At 27.3% G+C, this 20,359-nt stretch overlaps 1 protein-coding gene and 1 pseudogene across 1 annotated transcript in view; one reads left to right on the plus strand and one right to left on the minus strand.

Moving 5' to 3' along the window:
* Positions 1 to 20,359, plus strand: part of LOC111634678 — a 61,586-nt gene that overhangs the window by 6,167 nt on the left and 35,060 nt on the right. The window contains exons 6-18 of the mRNA XM_023379514.1: positions 914 to 1,102; positions 6,286 to 6,507; positions 6,807 to 6,895; positions 7,271 to 7,482; positions 7,738 to 7,922; positions 8,040 to 8,298; positions 8,387 to 8,587; positions 8,672 to 8,955; positions 12,205 to 12,560; positions 13,406 to 13,548; positions 13,634 to 13,807; positions 18,407 to 18,634; positions 19,632 to 19,803. Coding sequence (XP_023235282.1) covers positions 914 to 1,102; positions 6,286 to 6,507; positions 6,807 to 6,895; positions 7,271 to 7,482; positions 7,738 to 7,922; positions 8,040 to 8,298; positions 8,387 to 8,587; positions 8,672 to 8,955; positions 12,205 to 12,560; positions 13,406 to 13,548; positions 13,634 to 13,807; positions 18,407 to 18,634; positions 19,632 to 19,803 — 2,714 coding nt within the window. The remainder of the gene's footprint in view (positions 1 to 913; positions 1,103 to 6,285; positions 6,508 to 6,806; positions 6,896 to 7,270; positions 7,483 to 7,737; positions 7,923 to 8,039; positions 8,299 to 8,386; positions 8,588 to 8,671; positions 8,956 to 12,204; positions 12,561 to 13,405; positions 13,549 to 13,633; positions 13,808 to 18,406; positions 18,635 to 19,631; positions 19,804 to 20,359) is intronic.
* Positions 14,667 to 18,011, minus strand: LOC111634679 (annotated as a pseudogene).

The raw sequence follows: 20,359 nt of genomic DNA on the forward strand, positions 1-20,359 counted from the left end.
CAGTAAGTTGCAGTTGTGGTTTCTTGTCCCACTTCAGGTTGATTCTTTTCTTCCAATTTAATCAAAAATTATTAATTTAATTATAATTATTAAATTTAGTATGAGGTGGCACCTAATGCCTCTCTCTTTAGTCAAATGTATTAGTAATTTATTATTATTATAGCTGTTATATAGCCTGATGTCATATGACAGTTGTTGGTGTTTTATTATAATGTATTGGGTTTCGTTGAGTTGTTTATAATTGTATAGAGATTTAAAAAATTGAAAACAAATTTAGCCCAGGATAGTGTGCTAAAAGTAATATAATATATATATCTGAAAGAATTTGAATCAAATTTGATGGCAGTGATTGTAATATATTAAATTCATATTTATTTGTTTATTTAATTGATTAAAATTCATAATGTTAATGTGTTAAATGAAAAAAAAACTTTCTTGAAGAATTAAAATAAAAGATAAATATTTTGTTTACTTTGTACTTAACTATATATTAACAGCATAACTACTATTAAATATTTGTAAGAATGTAAGAATTTTTTGTAATGCAGTATAAAAAAAATGAGATAAGTATATAACATGTAATTTGTATGTTTGCAATTGAATTCATACTTCAGAAAAAATATTAGTGAGAAATGCTTCATCAGATATTAGGTTAGATTGTATGATGCATTTCATATTTCTGCTTGTGAATACTGATCATCTGCTATAATAAAAATTTTGTGATCTTATTATATTTATTGTTGATTCAAAAAGCTAGTCTCTGTGGGAAGATAACCATTATACAAATTCATATGAACAATAAGTATCAAATATATAAATTTTATTATATTTATTATTTTACACTTTAAAAGTTGATAAATTTAATTTTAAAAATTTAAATAATAATTTACTTTTTATTTATTTTGTTTTCTAGTGAGGAATTCACTTTACAGAATCGTATGATTCTTGATTTTCCAATGGTGACACAAATTGGAGTTCAAGCAAATACATCCATGCACACTTCTCTTAGTTATGTATTTACTCTTCATCATTCTGATCGTCGTCATTTACATGAAATAATATTTCATAAACCAAAACAAGAACAAAAATATACAGAATTCTAGTAAGTATTATTTGTTTTTGTATAAATAAAAAATATTATGTAAATAAAATATATATATATTAATGTAAAAAAAGTATATATATATATTAATGTGAAAAAAGTATAAATAAATATAAAATACAACAGTATAATGCATAATCTCAAAGAAATAGCTTACTAATAACTTTTTGGGGTTTATCAAGATACAAAAATATATTTAAAAAATAATTAATAAAAGAATAAAATACTACCACGCTGTTTTATTATTATTGTTATCATCATCAGAAAAGGCATTAGCACAGACACTATTATGGCTCATTGCCTCATTCTTTTAACATTGAATCAGTGTTATATAATTACCAGTGCTTAAAAAATATATTATTAAATATACTTTTAAGTTAAAATGCTAATGTGAAATATTATGTCTTATACTTTTCTTAATAAGTGAATCTCTTGCTTAAAATGATCATAATAGTATTTACTTATATTTTGTAATACAAATTAGTGATACTTTTGATAGCTTGATTTCAAATAATATCATGATAAATGTTAAATTTAAAACACTGCTTTATTACACAACTTAAGTAGATTTATAGCTATTCACCTAAATAGTGGTAAAAAAAAATCTGTACATCATACATTTTATGGGTATTTCAGAAACAAAAAATTAATCATTACAAGAACTAAGCAGATGTAATCAGTTGTTAAAACAAATGTCTACCAGTGGCACACTTAAGATTTAATCTTGAGGGAGCACAGTTGAATGGATAAAAGAATTTTTAATGTGAATTCAATAAAATTCCTTATGTGACTGCTAATTCATAAATAATTAAATAGAACACGTGACACAATATAAATAAAAAAATTAATTTTAATAAGGAAAATATATTTGGAAAATTTACTAGTGTTTCTTTTCCTTTTACTTATGGGAGTGCCAACACCACTGATGTCTACTGTAAACAAATTATTTTAAATCAAATTTTACTTATATAAAAATATAAAAAATGAAAAATCATACAGATCAAATAAGTATTCATACAGTTTTATTGGTGACTTATTTCATTTACAGATATAGATAATACCTAAACTAATACTGGTATGAAGTCCATTTGCATAAATTATGGCTTTAAGTCATCTAGGCATTGAATCTACAAGAATTTTTTGTAACATCCCTACTTAAGCAATTCCATGCATTTGTTAATGGTGAGTTTGAAGTACACTTGATTCTTTAGACTTGTTTGTCCAAAATTGTCCATAGATTTTTGACTGGATTTATGCCCCAGAGATTGGAAGGTGTTTTCAATAATCATAGTAACATTACTTTGCAACGTACTGTGTGCTTTTGATCATTGTGTTGTTGGAATATGTAGTTTGCCTTTATCCCCAACTTTGTATACTTGCTTTTAAATACATCACAATATCTCTACATACTTTAATTTAAATTACCTTTGTCAATTTCTATTTCTCTAGGTTCTGAATATGCCATGCACCCCACATCATAACATGTCCTCTCTGCTTCACTGTAGATTTCAGATTTCAGTTCTGTATTTGGCTTTTGCCACATATGGCAGTTCTTATCTGATCCAAATAAATTAAACTTGCTCTTGTCATTAAGTATTACTTATCTGTAAAACTCAATAGGCAAGAACAAATTATAATCATTTTTTTTATTTACATTATGTCTATAGGCTTCTTACTAGGAATTCTTCCTTTGTATCCAGCATCATGAGGCAGGTAAATTTTTAACCTGTGCAACACTAATAGGATAACAGTGTTATTCTGTTGATGTTACAAGAAGCTCTCTTACTTTAGGGCACTTATTTTAAGATTTTTCTCCACTTTTACAATTTATCACTTCTTTCTAAAAGACATTACTCTCCTATTACCAGAAAATTTTGCATTTTTAGTTGATCCTATTCATTTAAATTTTGATATGATAAACTGTATAGTAGAACAAGCTAATTTATCTTTGAAAATTCATACAAACAAATTGTTCATTTTCAAAACAGAAAATACCTTTATCTTTAATGCTTTGATCAACCTTGAAATCTGTTTGACTCATTTTCATAATAAACAAAACAATGGCATTATTTTTATAGCCAAAGAGATTGATTCATTACTGTGCATAATAGGGAGAAGGTGCAAGTTCAGATGTATGGTGTTATAAAATTATGAAACTTAATCTATAAACATTAAATTCTATGAATATATTTTGTTTGATCTGTATGATTTACATTTTTTGAGTTTTTTATAAGTAAAATTCAATTTAAAATAATTTGTCTACAGTAGACATACTGTATTTATTTAAACATCTATTCAACTTAGTTCTTGTAGATATCAATTTCTAATTTTCTTAAATACCCATAAAAAGTATGGTGTAATGAACATCTACTGTAGATGAAAATTTATAAATTACTTTGTCATAATGCTAGTTTGCTAGTATTCCTTCTAATGATGAGCTTGATTATCTGAAGATATGTGAGAAAGTGATACTTTAAATCGAAACTTTATTGTAGTTCATTGAGTTTATATAAGGAATTGTAGTTTTATTCATTATAATGACAACAAAAACTTGCCTCCTTGAAGTACACTTGAATAACAGTTTCTCAAATACTTTCTGGCAACTAGACAATGGACTTGATTTCCCAAAAATACTGAAAATTGTTAGTTAAGTTGAAATTCAATAAGGTTTTGTCATTATTTAAAGAATTTGAAGGTTTTTTTTATTATTCATTAGGTTATTTGATACTAATTCATACTATTTATATGATATAACATAAAAAAAGAACTATTGTTTGCCTATTTGTTTATATTTCTTGTATCATTCCATTCTACATCTATAAATCAATATTCTTTCAACTGATATTCAGATATTTTATGCTACAGACATATTAGTTATTCTATTAGAAATAATTGAAAATAGATGTTATAATACAGAAATTAGAAAATGCTTGATTATGATGACTCAATATAGCTAACAGTTATAAAAGTATTAGTGTGATATAGTTGTCACATTTCAAAAGTTAAAATTTTTCACTAAATCTATTAGTCTGTAGCATGAAAATAATATTGTTATTATTTTGCATGTATTTCCTACTTTTTCTCTTTAACTTCTGTGTTTGGGATTAGTTGACTTTTGTCTAGATACAAGGTCTGTTCAAAAAGTATCGGACCTTATTTTTTTCCGCGTAAACCAATGATGCGAGAGAGGCCTCCTTCGGTGGAGTTGTGGAGGGGACAGTCATGCACAGCCCTGAATTTTTTCCCGCCTGCAGAAAGCGTCAGTCGTTGGCAATCGGCGTATGAGTGAGGTCATGTAGTGCGCTCTCGTCGGATTTCACTAAGCTGGAAAATGACTGAACAACGTGAGCAGCGATATTACATCAAATTTTGCCAAAAACCTTGGCGATACCCGAGTGTAAACCATTCGCAAGATTCAGCAGGCTTTCGGGGACGATCCTCGAGGCCAAAAAAAGCGCGGCAGGTCCGCAGCAATATCAAAGGTCATGTTGACAGTTTTTTCGACTCTCGTGGGGTGGTGTGTCGTGAGTACGCACCACAAGGCCAAACCATCGCAAAGGAGTACTACCAGGAGGTCCTTCGTCGTCTTTCCGATACAGTGCGACGCAAACGACCGGATCTGTGGTCGATCAAAACTTGGCAGCTCCATCGTGATAACGCATCCGCCCATTCTGCGCATCTGATTCGGGCTTTCGTCGCCAAACACAATACTCCTGTGGTTCGTCACGCTCCGTACTCTCTCCACATGGCTCCGTGTGACCTTTGGCTATTTCTCAAGCTGAAAATGCCGCTAAAAGGAACCCAAATTTAGTCGAGAGAAGACATCATGCGAAATGCGACGGACCGGCTGATAACCATTCCAAAAGATGCGTTCCAGCAGTGTTTCCAGCAATGGCAGGAACGCTGGGAGAAGTGTATACATTACCAAGGAGACTACTTTGAAGGGGATTAGGGTTTTGTACCTCAAAGTCAATAAATTTATTTTTGCCGACCAAAGGTCCGATACTTTTTGAACAGACCTTGTATATCTTCTTAATGAAAACATATATGTAAGAAGAAAAGAAGAACACCTATTGGTGAAGAAGACGTATAGGAGAGAAATGAAAAAAAAAGAAAATTTTTTCTATTGATTGTCATTGAAAGAAAAAAAAACATGAGTAACTTAATGAGAGAAAGGACATCAGGAAGATGGAGGAATTTTTAGTAAGGAGCATCATGATTTCCTATGCTCTTTATTAAAATCCTGGGTCTTAACATAAACATAACATCAATTGGTGGGAATAGAAGTCAGTATTGGGTTGCTTGACTACTTGCACTAGAGTCAGTATTGAGATACTGACTCCAGTGCAAGTAGCCAAGCAACCCCATAAATTTTTCTTTCTTTTTGTCTTTGTTTATTATTCTACTATCTTATTTGGGTATNATTTATAAAATATTTGTTTCAGGTTTGATTCAGAAGGTTCTGAATTATCATTTACTCTATTTAACACAATCAATAATTTTCGAAGAGAAATCAAAGCTGTTACTGGAAGCAGACAAACTTGGATTAATAAATGGATAAGTTATAATGATATCCTTTATCGTGGAAATGATAAAAGATCTGAATACCATATGAATTTTCTTTGGGGAGAAAAAGAAACTTGTGACTATATTGATGTTAAGCATAAATTTGTTTCCTCCTATTTTAACTTTGATTCTGACTTTTTGTTTGAATGCAAACCAGAAACTAAAGCTTATCACTTAGAATTCAATGCAAATTCCAACTCTCCTGAATGGGATATGCTCAATGTGAATATTAAAAGTAAGTTTAATTACTCTATTAAATTTTTAAGCGTATTATTGATCTGTAGAAGCTTTAATAATATTATAAAGTCCAAATGAATTTTTAATTTATAAAAATATTTTGTCACAGTTTTGAAAGAACGTACCATATTGTTATCTGATTATTAATTAAATTAAATCTATATCATATTTAAACTAGTTAAATGAAGAGTTTAGTTTTAATATTTTGAATATCAAGACAAGACAATAAAAAACAACTGCCATATTGTTTTAGTAAATCATGAATTATGTATTCAGTTTTTTAATTTAGTAATAATAAATTTATTATATTTTTTATGTGCATATTTTTAATAATGTATTCTTATATTAGTTTTAGTGAAATATTCCTTGTATCATTTCAGTCGTACAAATCATCAAATTGAACATGGTATATATAAAGAGATTCCTGATAGGAAGTTTGAAAGAAAAGAGGAAACTCGCTGTACTTCTGAGAATTTTAATGAGCTGCTTGGTGTAAAATTTTGTCATTATAAAACATATCCAAAAATTCCTGATGAAATGAAACTATCAGTTTTTATGACTGGCAGAATTGAAGAGAAATTTATTGCTCAGCCATATGATAAGTAAAGATGTGTTAAATTATTAATTTCATTTAATGATGTTTTATTTTTAATATTAAAATGTAAAAGTAAAATGAATATAATTAAAATTTCTAATTTTTACAGTTCAAATAGGATTTGATAATACAGTATTTATATAATTTTATGAATTTTAATTAATAATAGAAAATATTAAATTAAAGTTTTCTTATTTATTTACTTTTTTGAATAAATTGTCAAATATTCAAGAATACAGTATAACAATGTATTATAATTATAATAGTCATTTAATATATTCTCATAATATTATATTTTTATTTCAGAGATTTGCAATATTATAAATTACAAATATTTAATCCACCTACAAATGATAGAAATATTTATGATTTCAAATTAAAATTCAAAGCTCAAGGTTAGTGTCATGTAATTTAGATCAGTGTTTTCCAAAGTTTTGACATCTGTGTACTCATCCTTAAATTTTCATAAGTACTAAGTTACTCTTTTTACTTAGTACAAACTCTTTTTTGACAAGGACTTGTCAAAAAAGAGTTTGTAAACTACCCAAATGTAGCAATTGAGTAGAAGAACTTGTATGATATATATAATTTATTGGAAAATATATACATTTTAAAACAATTAGTTACTAAAATATTTTTTTCTTAATGATGATTCTGTCAGTAGTATGTAGCTAAAAATTGCCATATACCCCAAGGATATACATGGGAAACACTTTGTGAAACACTGATTTAGATTATGAAATAATTATAATTAATAAAATTTTTTTCAGGCACAAAGTATACTAGGGAAACAAATGTTGATTTTAACTTTAATATGGAAACAAAAGAAGGCCAGTTTGAAGTAATCATACCAGAATTACCAGATTTGACAATATCTGCAAAACGTTCTATAATTAATGATGAAGATGAAGATGAAACTGGAATAAAGCATTATTGGATTTTACATTTCAGTAAAAATAAGAAATATGAAATGAATTATAATGTTAGTAATTTAAAATTTTTAATTTTGTTATATGAATAAATTTTTATGTATTTAAACATTTATATTAAAAAATTATTATTCTTGTAATGTTAATATATTAACAATCTTCAATAGTATAAAGTAATAAAATTATACAGAATTTCAGGACAGTATCAAATCTTTTACATTAAAAATTTCTTGATGCTATTAAGATTACAATTATATAAACAAATTAAACATTTAATTTTGTATTTTTAATTATTATTATTATTTTAGTTAAAAGAAAAGATAGAATCAAAAATAATACCAAAAGGAAGAGGGCATGCAACCAAAGAATTTATAGCTAAAATACGAGAAAGAACTATTGATTTGAGAACTCCTTATAACACTTACCAATGGATATCAAAAATGAATGTTCAAAATCATACAACAAAAGTGGAAGCACTTTTATCTATTGAAAAGTGAGATTATTTATTATAAATAGAATTCTTTGTTTTTATTATTGTTTGCATCTTGTAAATAATAATAACATATTGCATTCATATTTAAATAAAATAAAAATTAATTTTAAATTTTAGTTTGCAAGGCTACTGGAATTGGCCATCTAATATTCTACCCAGTACATTTTGGGAATCAGATAAAAAAGCTTGGATAAAGTTTGAAACAAATTTAGAGATGTCAAAGATTGGACATGGGCAAATGATTCATGACATTGTAAGTATAATTGAAACTCCCAAAAGAACTTTGCAAGTACTTACTCACAGAATTCAAATGCCTGGTCGTTATAAAATTAATACAAATTCAACTGTAACAGAAAAATTATCTGGCAACTGTTTAGTAAGTATAATAATGATTATGAATTTATACTTGAAAAAAATTAAAATAAATTCATAGTTTGTTAAATATTATTGTATTCTCAAAATAGACTTTTATGAATGTTTCATATAATGGCTGGAAAAGTGGAAACAGAGATCATCAAAGAGATATTCATACATTTGATATAGAAATTCCACAATATTCATGGAATATGCATTTTGAAAGAGATTCAAATGATTTTAAACACTTATGGACACTTACGTTATCAAGAATAAAGATGATTCCATTGAATGAAAATGGAGAATCTTGTGTGAGTATAGTTTTTTAAAATTTTACTTTCATATTAGACTTTTGGATAATTCTTTTTAATTAATGTAAAAAATTACTTTTTAAGATTGGAAGATGGGATTCATCACAAAATGATAATTTTGATATTCAGAAATGGGATGTCAAATTTGAAGGAAAAATGACACACAAGTTATTAGAAGATCAGTTATTACCAGAGAAATTTCGTCAAACTGATTATGTTCATGATAAAAATCAAAAGTTTCCTGGAATAGAAACACATATAGATGTTTCTTTAGACTTTCCTTTTGAAAGTGGAACTGAATCTTTAAATGCTAGGGGAGATATTTTAAGAGTATATAAAATGTTACCTACAGGTAGTGGTGTTCAATGGTATGAAAGATTCTTTTTAAAAAAAACACTTAATGCATATCTATAAATTTGAAGTATTATATTTTACATTAGAATTATTAAGAATTTATTGTAGACATTCAACAGTAATGTCTAGAATAATTGATTAAACATTTGATTATAATTTTAGAATTCAGAAAAGCAAGTAAAAGATGAACTTGACTTTTAGAAAAATTTAAGTAACTTAAACTCTAGATTTAGAAAATGTAATTCATTATTTTCTAAAATGAAATATACTTGGATTTTTATTAATTTGAATATTAAAGTTGATAAAATTCCAGATAAAAATGATACATCTTCATAAATAAAATAATTTACACTTATTTTTAGTGTAAATTATTTTATTTATGACAATGTAACATTTTTTTTGTTTTGTACATTATTTTCTATAAATATATATATTTTTTAATTTTTATAAATATATAATTTACTGTTATTCTACTATTCTTTAGTTAAATTCAATATGTCAGATAAAGATCATAATTTATTTGTTTTTTTGCTATTCTTTAATTTTCTACTACAAGATATTTTTATCAGTTTTTAGGAATTGAAAATAAGAATTAATAACAAATTTTAAAAGTTTTATATTACTACATTTAATAATCATCATTTAAAAGAATTTAAAATAAATAATCTGATTGATTGGCCAGTTAATTTAAAATAATTTGATGTAATTCAAAAATAACTACAGAATATTTTTATTGAAATTATACAAATATTTTAGACTAGTAATATGTATGCTTAATAATCTAAGTTAAAGAAAATATTTAGTGAAATTTAGAAAATATTAAAAGAAATTTTTGACAAGTTAGCATTATTAATTTTGAGAATCACAACTCAAAATTTTTATATATGTCTGTGAATCTGTTAAAAATAATAAGCAATTGTAATTGAAACATTTTATAAGAAAAAAGAAAAATTAGATATTTAGAAAATGGCTGTTCTTTTCAAAAGTTGACTTGCGAGAACTTGTATTTTGAAATTTTATACGAAAATCTGAATGTAAAGATATGAGTTTTTGTATCTAAGAATTTTCTGTTGAACAACAGAACTCTGATACTAAATATGTGAAACATATTGAAAATGACAAAAATTAATGATCAGAATAGATTATAACTGGCATTAATAAAGGTGATCTAGCCATTGTGGTTACTCAACTTAATTTATTCACCTTGTAAGTTAATTGAATTCAAGGGTTGGATATCACGTCAATCTTTTGTTTAAGCGTGAAAGGAAGAAATTATAACAAAGGTGTTAATTACATATAAATATTGCTATATTTGCAAGTGCTTTCAACATATTATAAGGCGTCATCCTCAGGCAGAACACAAACTCAAATAAATCTTTCGAACAAACATTTTGAATTAAGACTAATAGCATTAGTTCTTTAGAACAAACCAAATTTAGAATAAAAACATAAAGAATTTGAATTAATGGTGCGTGCATGATGACAATGCACATGCACCATGATGTGTTGAATAAGCCCTGAGAGTGGAGCTAGAGACGATGTTTTAATCTTTTATACAGGCTGACCCACATTGCAGGCAACTCAAGCATGGGGGAGTTGCATGGATTTGATAATACAGTAAGGAAGGCCTCCCAAACATATACCAGGCTCCTCTGATCACAATACCTGAGCATTGCCACATGGTCCCACAGTTGGGTATGTTATTGTTGTAACACCATCCTAGCTAGCTCAGTGTCACACCTGCCTGTCCTGATGGAATGTTGATGTTCAGAGATGTGGCAAGATAACATTCTAGTTGTTGCTCCTATGTAGTGGGTGCAAATGCCAGATATGTTTTCTAATGGGATAGAATATACCCCAGACTTCTATAGTATGGAGGCAACATCCCTGTTATTGCATAGAAGCCTCCTGAGACTTGGTCATGGAGTGATTGGTAGAAATAACATGTGTTGTCTAAAAATGCAGCAATGCAGGCAGTGATGCGACGACGCCTTATAATACGTCGAAAGCACATGCAAATATAGTGATATTTATACATAATTAACATCTTTGCGATAATTTCTTCCTTTCTTGATTAATTTATTCACCTTTAACAGTAGTAAAATTTGAATAACAAATGTTTCAGCCTAGTTAATGAGTTATCCTCAAGTGTGGACTGTTGAACAAGACATCCTTAAGCATGGATCTTCATGCTTAAGGATGGCCAAAAAAATCTGTGTTATTTAAATTTCACCATTGTTAAAGATGGACTAATTAAACTGTATAATTGGCAATGTGAAATGTATTTACAAATGTTATATATAAATTTCAATCCAACCAATGGATCAAAGTATAAGAGAACAAAATGTCAAAATCAAAAACTAGAAATATGCAAATAATTTATTATGAAGTTATTTCTGTTAATCAAATAATCAGGAGATGTATTTGAATATAATGAAGTAATTTAGTGATTCTATGCAATAAAAAATATTAGAAAAATTTAAGAGAATTGAATGGAATAATTTATTTTATCAGTAATACAATAAAAGAATGTCCAATGTGTAACTTATTCTATAAAATATAAAACTTCTAAAGTTGAGGAGAAAATATTAATGATAAAATGGAAAAATTGTTTAGAATGACATACGGTATCTAAATCTTGTCTAAATTAAACAAAATAAATAAATAACATTAATTATACAGTTTGATTTATTATTTTGGTTTTTACATCAGTTTTTGAGTTTTAAAAATTTGGAAATTTGTTAAAAGTTATAATTTATTTTTAAAAATTGTTTTATTGGAATTAACTTATTTTTTAATAAAGTTAACTATATTAAATTATAAATAGATTTTTGAATAAATAAAATATTTAGTAAATTTTTTATTTTTGTAAATGAAATATTGATATTAATAATTATTATTGTTAGAAAAAATAAAAATTAAAGAATTTTGAAAAATTTGGTTGTGTTTATATAAAATAAATAAATTGTTAGTTTTTAATTCTTTATTTAAATTTATGTTAATGACAATTTTTTATTTAGCATTTAATTAGTTGATATATAAATATTTTACAAGTTATTATTATTTTTTTTTTCTTTACAATATATAAATTAAAATCTATAAAATATTTTAATTTAATAAATTTTGGATATTAAATGTATTGTTTTAGATGAATTTTTTTATTAGGTCAGATTTAATTTTATATACTCATTTATATAAAATATTTTATATAAACTATTTAAAATAAATTTTTAAATAGTTAATTTATAAAATATTTGTTTCAGGTTTGATTCAGAAGGTTCTGAATTATCATTTACTCTATTTAACACAATCAATAATTTTCGAAGAGAAATCAAAGCTGTTACTGGAAGCAGACAAACTTGGATTAATAAATGGATAAGTTATAATGATATCCTTTATCGTGGAAATGATAAAAGATCTGAATACCATATGAATTTTCTTTGGGGAGAAAAAGAAACTTGTGACTATATTGATGTTAAGCATAAATTTGTTTCCTCCTATTTTAACTTTGATTCTGACTTTTTGTTTGAATGCAAACCAGAAACTAAAGCTTATCACTTAGAATTCAATGCAAATTCCAACTCTCCTGAATGGGATATGCTCAATGTGAATATTAAAAGTAAGTTTAATTACTCTATTAAATTTTTAAGCATATTATTGATCTGTAGAAGCTTTAATAATATTATAAAGTCCAAATGAATTTTTAATTTATAAAAATATTTTGTCACAGTTTTGAAAGAACGTACCATATTGTTATCTGATTATTAATTAAATTAAATCTATATCATATTTAAACTAGTTAAATGAAGAGTTTAGTTTTAATATTTTGAATATCAAGACAAGACAATAAAAAACAACTGCCATATTGTTTTAGTAAATCACTACCAATGTGCAATAAACTAGTTAAAATTTATAATTTATTTAATACATCTATTTAACATCTACATCATTATACATTAGATTAAGAAAATGATAAACTTTATCAAATCATCATTAATATGTTTCAATAATATACAATAGTAAAGCATATTACTAAAAATAACATATGATAATTGGATAATAATTAACATATTTTAACAAAATTTAAAAAGTTAGGTAAATGCTTATATTTAAGCATTGTATTATATAATATATTATAAAATATAATTATAAATAAATAGATATCTTTGGAATATTTTAAATATATATGTATATAATTTTTTTAAAATATCCTTTTAAATATTCTAAAAATACTTATTTATTTCTAATTATATTTTATAACTCTCTTTGTAAAAATAAAAGAACAATCCTCATATCCTCATAATTCAAAAAATTATTACTTTCTATAAAATTTTAAAGCTCTATATACATATATAAAAGCTTAATAGCATTATATATATAATGTTTGTACAATGAATATGAGAAGTCTGAATGAATGTGTTTTCTCATCATAATATTTCTTACTAAAAATCATTTTATTTTTAGAATTATTTCATATGGAACGTAATTCAGAAGGTTGGGACTCATTTAATTTTAATCATCCAAATCTTAGAATAGATGCTGAAGGAAAATCTGGGATAAACTCTGAAGGATTTTATTATGATAAAAAATACAGCATAAGGAGTCAGGTAATTCTAAATACAAAATTTTTAAAATATTATAATTATTTATAATATAAATTGATTTTCTTTTTATTTTGTTATGTATTTTTAGACTGATATCATTCCAAATGCAGAGATAAAATATCATTATAAACTTCTAACAGCTTCTCGTTACATAGAATTATCAATTGAATCCCCAGAAGAAGGACTTAGATCTGCAAATTGGATTGTGGATATATCTGGAGATAAAAAAAAATTTTCACTTACTGGAACGCACATGCTCATGGTAAAAATTTTATATTTTAATATTTAGAAAGATGATGATTTTGGTGAACTTTACAAGGTAAAGATTTCTTAAAAAGCAGTCAAATTGTTTTATTTATAGCAAATAAATGCATTAAAGAAACAGTACATTTTTAATCTTATTGGCCCATGTTTAGAAGTAGGCTATTAAAAGAAAAAAAAAATTAAAAATCTAAGTAATCACCATAGACTTATATTTTGTTGTTGCTATGACACTCAAACAGCTTTTTATTAAATGATAAAAATAAAAATATTTTGTACAGAAATATTGAAATATAATAATAAAAGTGTAAAAAATTATTAAAAGAATTCCAGAAAACTAAATCAAAAAGTAGTGTTTGATCATTAATCTTAAAAATAATTTATAATTATCATAAATACACATTAAACATAATGTTTGTTTTAAAATGTACTAAAGTTTTATAAGAAATAACAAGTTTTTAAATTCATTTCAGACAGAATTTAAAAACAAAAAGCTTTTTTGTTTTTAAACAAACAATCCCTCAAAACAAAAAGTTTAAAGAAAACTAATGACTTTATTAGTTTTCTTATATAGTTATACACCAGTAATGAATAAAAGTTCAATTTCTTAAATTATATAAATTCAATATCTTTTCTTTTTGGACTTCTGGTGATTAGCATATGTGTTGTATTTTCGTGTAACCGTGAATGAATCAAGAAAAATGGAGGGATTAATCAATGAGAACGCTTATTGCTTACACACATCCGACTTGGAATTTTTATACAAAAAAAAAACACAGGTGGCGCTCAACTTAAGCGCAGCCTACAAAAATATGATTAATCTTAACAATATGTTTAGCTAAATGGTTTCATGATAGGAAGAGGTGGGCTTCTTTAACAAGTGTGTGAAAATATTTAAGATTTTTTTCAATAACTTTCCCTAAAGATGAAGTAATGAATTTGAAACATTAGGTTTCTTTTTTGTTATGTTTGTTCCAATAAAGCAGTTTGTTGTTTTTCATATTTATAAATTTAATTAAATAATCCAGATCTACATCATATCTGTCCTTTATGGTTTGTGCATTTAGGGCATGATAATCACCCATGGATCGCCAATCTGAACTGTTTTTTTTGGTAACCATGTGGAGCAGCGATGTGTAATTGCTTTTAAATGTTTGCATATGGCTGAGAGTTATCATCTTGTTGAATTTGGCCTTGGTGATTTTAAGCCTGTCAGGTATTAGGAATGGTTTCACAGTTATGGGTGGACTGCTGGTTTTTATATGATGTACAATGTTGTGTTTCATAGGTTGATTAGGACATGGTGGTTTGGTGATCTCAGGAAATTCTTCCAATATCTTATGAAATATGGAGTTGCCAGTTGTTACTTTATTGGAAAGGATGAAGGTTTTCTAATAATTTGCCTGGAGAGTTTACCTGTGTCCGAACATCTGTGAGACACTTGTGTCTAAGATTTGGTACCAGAGGGAAATGATACAAGATATTGGTACCTATTATTGCCATTGACATGTTGCCAATAAGGAATTTCCAGAGAAAAATTTTTTTAACCCAAAATTGAGAGTGAGTGTTTGCTAATTGTAGACATGAATTGCAGTTGTGCTTGCTGTCATCAAGGTCATTTGAGGTGTGCATTTCTTTTGTAATGAAGAGGCTGGAAAGATTGATATGTTGGAACTTGATGAGAAAGTTAATGTTCGTTCTCTTGTCTAGTATGAACAGGCAATGAGATTGTTCTGGCAAAGTGCATGTTGTCTCTTGTTTCACCACTCTTGTTTGTTGAAAAGCTACATGGTGGAGTACATTTTTGTGCCTTTGTGCTGAAACATTTGTGGTATCAGCAATAGTTGTTGATACTATGGCAGGTTGAACTGTTGCGGGAGAGTCAAGGGAAATGGACACTGTGATCCAGATGTGCCTGCATTAGTTTATTGATTCACTTGTTGAGTTTGTCTATTTCAACTAGTATTTTGCTGGTTATGGTATTGGATTTCTTTGGTTGTGATACTGAAGCTATTGTTGCTGGGGTTACTTCCATCATGCGGTCTGCTACTTCTGCTGCTTTGTCTACATTGAGTGAAGTAGTGGCAGCTAGGATAGACTGGATGGAAGTTGGAAGGTGTTGTATGACTAATTCTAGCATAACTGCATCCAAAATTTGAAAATTTGCTGCCTGACAGCCAAAACATGTAGTAGTTTGGAGGATTTGTGATCTCATAGCTATTCTCATACCAATAGTTTTCATATCACCTGTTGAGATGATTTTCCAGATCATTTGATAAGTTCCACCTTTATGTGACTGTACAGGTTCGTACAGTCTGGAGGGATGATAATGTCTCTAACCATTGATACAACTTCTGGTGGTAAATGAGACACAACATAGTTGAACTTTGTGGCACTTTCCATGATTGGCTTTGGGGATACAAATGCAAATGTGCTTTCACACATGTAAAACCATAAGACTGGGTCAGGAAAATTGTATGGAGGGTTTTTTACTGCATCAGTCTTGGCCATGATCCAACGACTGAGGTGTTTTGAGGAAAGAGGAACAACATACCTGATGAAGATTCTCAAAAGGTGGATTTTGTTCTTCTTCTTAGTTGAATTACGTTTCTAGTCCGGCTCACCAAATGTAGTGGTTCTACTACTGTTGTCTTATTTTTGTCAATATTCATGATAGAATGAATGACACAAAGGTTATAACACAACTGCTAAGTTTATTGTCTTCATTGCAAAATCTATACATTAGTCTGGTTGTCATGGCTAACAACTAACAACTACTAATGATGCTCACTGGATGTGTTTGGACTTGTTTTTGGAACTGATAATGCATACCACCTGAGGTTTGTTGCTTGTTGTCACAACAGTTCAGATGTGGAAGGTAGCATTTGCTACAAGATAAATAAATATCTATATATAAATTTATTGCATAATAGCTTGTTTTTCTTTTTCCTCCTTTATCTTTAAGTAAAACTTTTATAGTTCTTTTAGAATGATTGATGTGGGATAATATTTCAAAAAGAATCATCTGATTTAAAATGATTATATTATGAAATGTAATAAAGATACATACTTAAGATTAATTTTATATTACAAGGCTAATCTCCAAGTTTTTTACATACTAAATCATAGGTGTTCAATAACCCTTTAGATGTTTAGTATATGTCCAAATGGTAGTGAAATTCGTCCTAAATTTTTGCAAGCATGTCTGGATCCACTGCTGTCACCACTGCTGTTTTGTGGTTTTGCAGTTCGACCACTGTAGCTGGAAGAGGAGGGACATAAACAGAGTCTTTTATCCCCCATGAGAAAAAATCACAAACCACGAGGTCCGGTGACCTAGGAAGCCAGTTATGTAAAACTGAATCATTAGGTCCCATACATTTGATCCATTGTTGGGGAATCTGTGTGTTAAAAAATTCTTGAACTTCCAGGCTCCAGTGTGGTGGTGCCCTGTCCTACTGGAAAATGAAGTCATCTGAATCAGTGCTTAACTGTGAGAAAAGCCAGTTTTCAAGCATATCAAGATATATGATTCCCGAAAATATGGAAGTGACAGGTGAACAAAGCATGTGGTGCTTCCAATCAGTAATTGCGTAAAACTCGAGAATTTCCTCTTTCTAACAGTACATTGTTTGATCGAAATAGATTAAAAGGTGAATAGTTATGAATTTTTAAATTGGATGATTCTTTTTGAAACACCCTGTAGCCCTGTATTATCCCGCATCAATCACTCTACTCACAATAGAGGATGCTGAATTGAGATTCTGACTTTGCATATTAAAAATAAAAGCTCTCCATATTTAAAAGTTAAATCCAAAATTGAAAATCAAAAAAGTTAAAAAGTTTTGTACACAAACTAACATTCGGGTATGAAACAAAACCAATTTCACAAATAGCTTCTATTAATATACCGTACTTATGTAATAGGATAATAAAATACAGTACTGTACTGTAATATTGTAATCATGCTAAAAGACAGACAGATTTTTGTATTTTCCTGGATAATTCTTGTGATTATTTACATAGCAGTTAAATGTAATCTATTTTGTTGTACATATTGGGCTTATTTTCTGATAAAACCACTTAAAGCCACTTTGTTAAAAGATGGTTAAGCTATTTCTGTTTTAAGTTAGCCACTGCACACTACTAGTACAGTGAGATGCTGAGTGCTGAAAACTGAAGTTAAGATGGTTGCCATCATAAATTATATGCATATTATGTATTTAAAATGAAGAGTGTGATATATGAAAATCTATTTTAAACTTGTATTTTAATTTAGAGTAAAGTTTTGTTTTTAATTTTAAATGAATAATTTAAAATTTTATTTTTTATTGACTGTAAATTTGCTAAACAGTTGAAGCAATCACATTTTGATAACTTTAGATATTTTGGATTGCCATTGAAAATAGTTAAAATTACTAAAATACAATAGCCTATTAAAATGTAATCATTATAAAATTGATTCTATTAGGAAAACTTATAAGCATAAAAATTATTATTATTTGTGATTGTTTACTTTGCTGTTTATAAAAAACAATTTGTATCTAAATCACATACATATTCTTTTTATTTTTACAATACAAATTATTATTATTTACAGAGAAATCCTGAAAAAGTGTATAATCGTGGGAAAATTTTACTGAAATTAGTAACTCCATTCAAGATATCAACAAAAGGCCATGTAGATTTAAAATCATTGTATAAGTTTGGAAGATGGCTTCATTCTAAAATAGAAATACTGAAAACTAGAATTCATTCAGTTAAAAGAGATCGTAATCATCCTATTAAACAAATTATGAAATCTCTTAGAAAAATTACAAGAAGAGAGGTAATTTAAATTAGTGTAATTTTTATATTTTAAAAACATTCTCCAGACAGCCAATTTACAACATTAACAAAAAAAGTGTTATATAGAATTTAAAAAATATTATATATTATGTACTATTTAATGTGTTTTAATTAATAGAATACTTAGTAATAATTGATGTAAAGCGTTTTTTAATACAGCATATAGATGAGCAAGTTATAAATATTTATATGTTTTTTAAAACAAATGCAGAAATTTATAGAATCAAACTAAGATTTTGTTTGTAATTGATTCAATTCCATAAATTACAGTTCAGGCACTATTTAAATGAAGAATTCTAGAAATTAAGGAAAAATTTGCAAGAAATGTTATGAGTTCTGAAAAGTGATTAAACGGAAAGAAATGAGAAAGGATTTGGGGTTGAAACATCTGAAAATTATTGGAAAGAGCAATGAATAATCAGGAAACATACAGATAAACCATCATGAATTTATCTTGACCATAAATGGCTCTTCAAATTTGGTGTTTGAAGAGCCACTTAGGGTCACAGTCTTTTCTATAATTACATCTAATGAAGAGCTGATGTAAATAAAATGGAAGAAACAGAATATTTGAGATGTCTTCTACACTGCATGATGACAAGTGTTCAATGATGTAGAACAGTGGTGTCCAAATGTCTCCTGGCCAAATCCAGCCCTCAATACACATTAACCCAGCTTGTAAAAATTTTTGACACATCAATTATGATAGAAATAGACCTACTTTTTGTATATTTGGAATATACAAAATATTTGTGGCTTACCTATCTACAGTTTGGCTAGCCAGTCAAAAAGTTTGAGAACCACTGATGTAGGGTATATGGTACTGTAGTATGGGTTATGAAAAGCTTTTTATTACCATTCTAGCAATTTATGAAGGTTATATGAGGCCTCAAGCTTTAATGAAATTGCATAAAATTATGGTAAATAATGTTATTAAAGCTACCAATTTTTGAAATATAAATTTTGTTATTTTACAGGAAGAATATTTTAAAAGAATGTATAGTCAGGCTGAAGAAAATTTGAAAGAAATTCGACATCTTCTCAATCCATTTGTAGAACCTACTGTTGAAATGCTTTATAATATCAAAGAAATAATTATTGTTAATGCACATCACTTATTTTATAACTATGAAGCATATACAGTAGGAGGTAAATATTTTTCATAAAGTTTCTTTCTTATAATATAAAAAAATTTAATTAAAACTTATAGTTTTTCTCAAATATAACAATCTATCATTAATATTTTCAATAATAATTATTTGTTTTGATGATATGAAACCGTGCTTTACAATTTGTTTATGCTTCTAACACAATAAAGTGCTATAAATTAAGACACTTGGCGGGTTTTCTCATCTTTATTTAGTTGATACGTGTGAACATTTTACACGTTTCGGGCTCTTAAGCCCCTCTTCAGCCAACTAAAACATTAAAAAAGAATATAACATACATATAAAAAACACAAGTTTTGTAGAATTCATAAAAATCTAAAACATACCATGTATATAAGTCTTATAGACTGAAGTAACAGCTTACTTCCGTTTCAGTAACAGTTACTCGCGATATTTTCCAGTAACGTCAGCTTATTCATAAATAACTATAATATTAGGGAAGTATATGACACATATATACAAAAGTATACATAAGAATCTATAAAACTATCTTCCATTAAGGCATACCTTGATTAAGGTTGTTATTAAAACTGTAT

This window comes from Centruroides sculpturatus, unplaced genomic scaffold (assembly GCF_000671375.1).
Source record: "Centruroides sculpturatus isolate CEXI.00-Female unplaced genomic scaffold, Cexi_2.0 scaffold930, whole genome shotgun sequence".
Taxonomy (NCBI): domain Eukaryota; kingdom Metazoa; phylum Arthropoda; class Arachnida; order Scorpiones; family Buthidae; genus Centruroides; species Centruroides sculpturatus.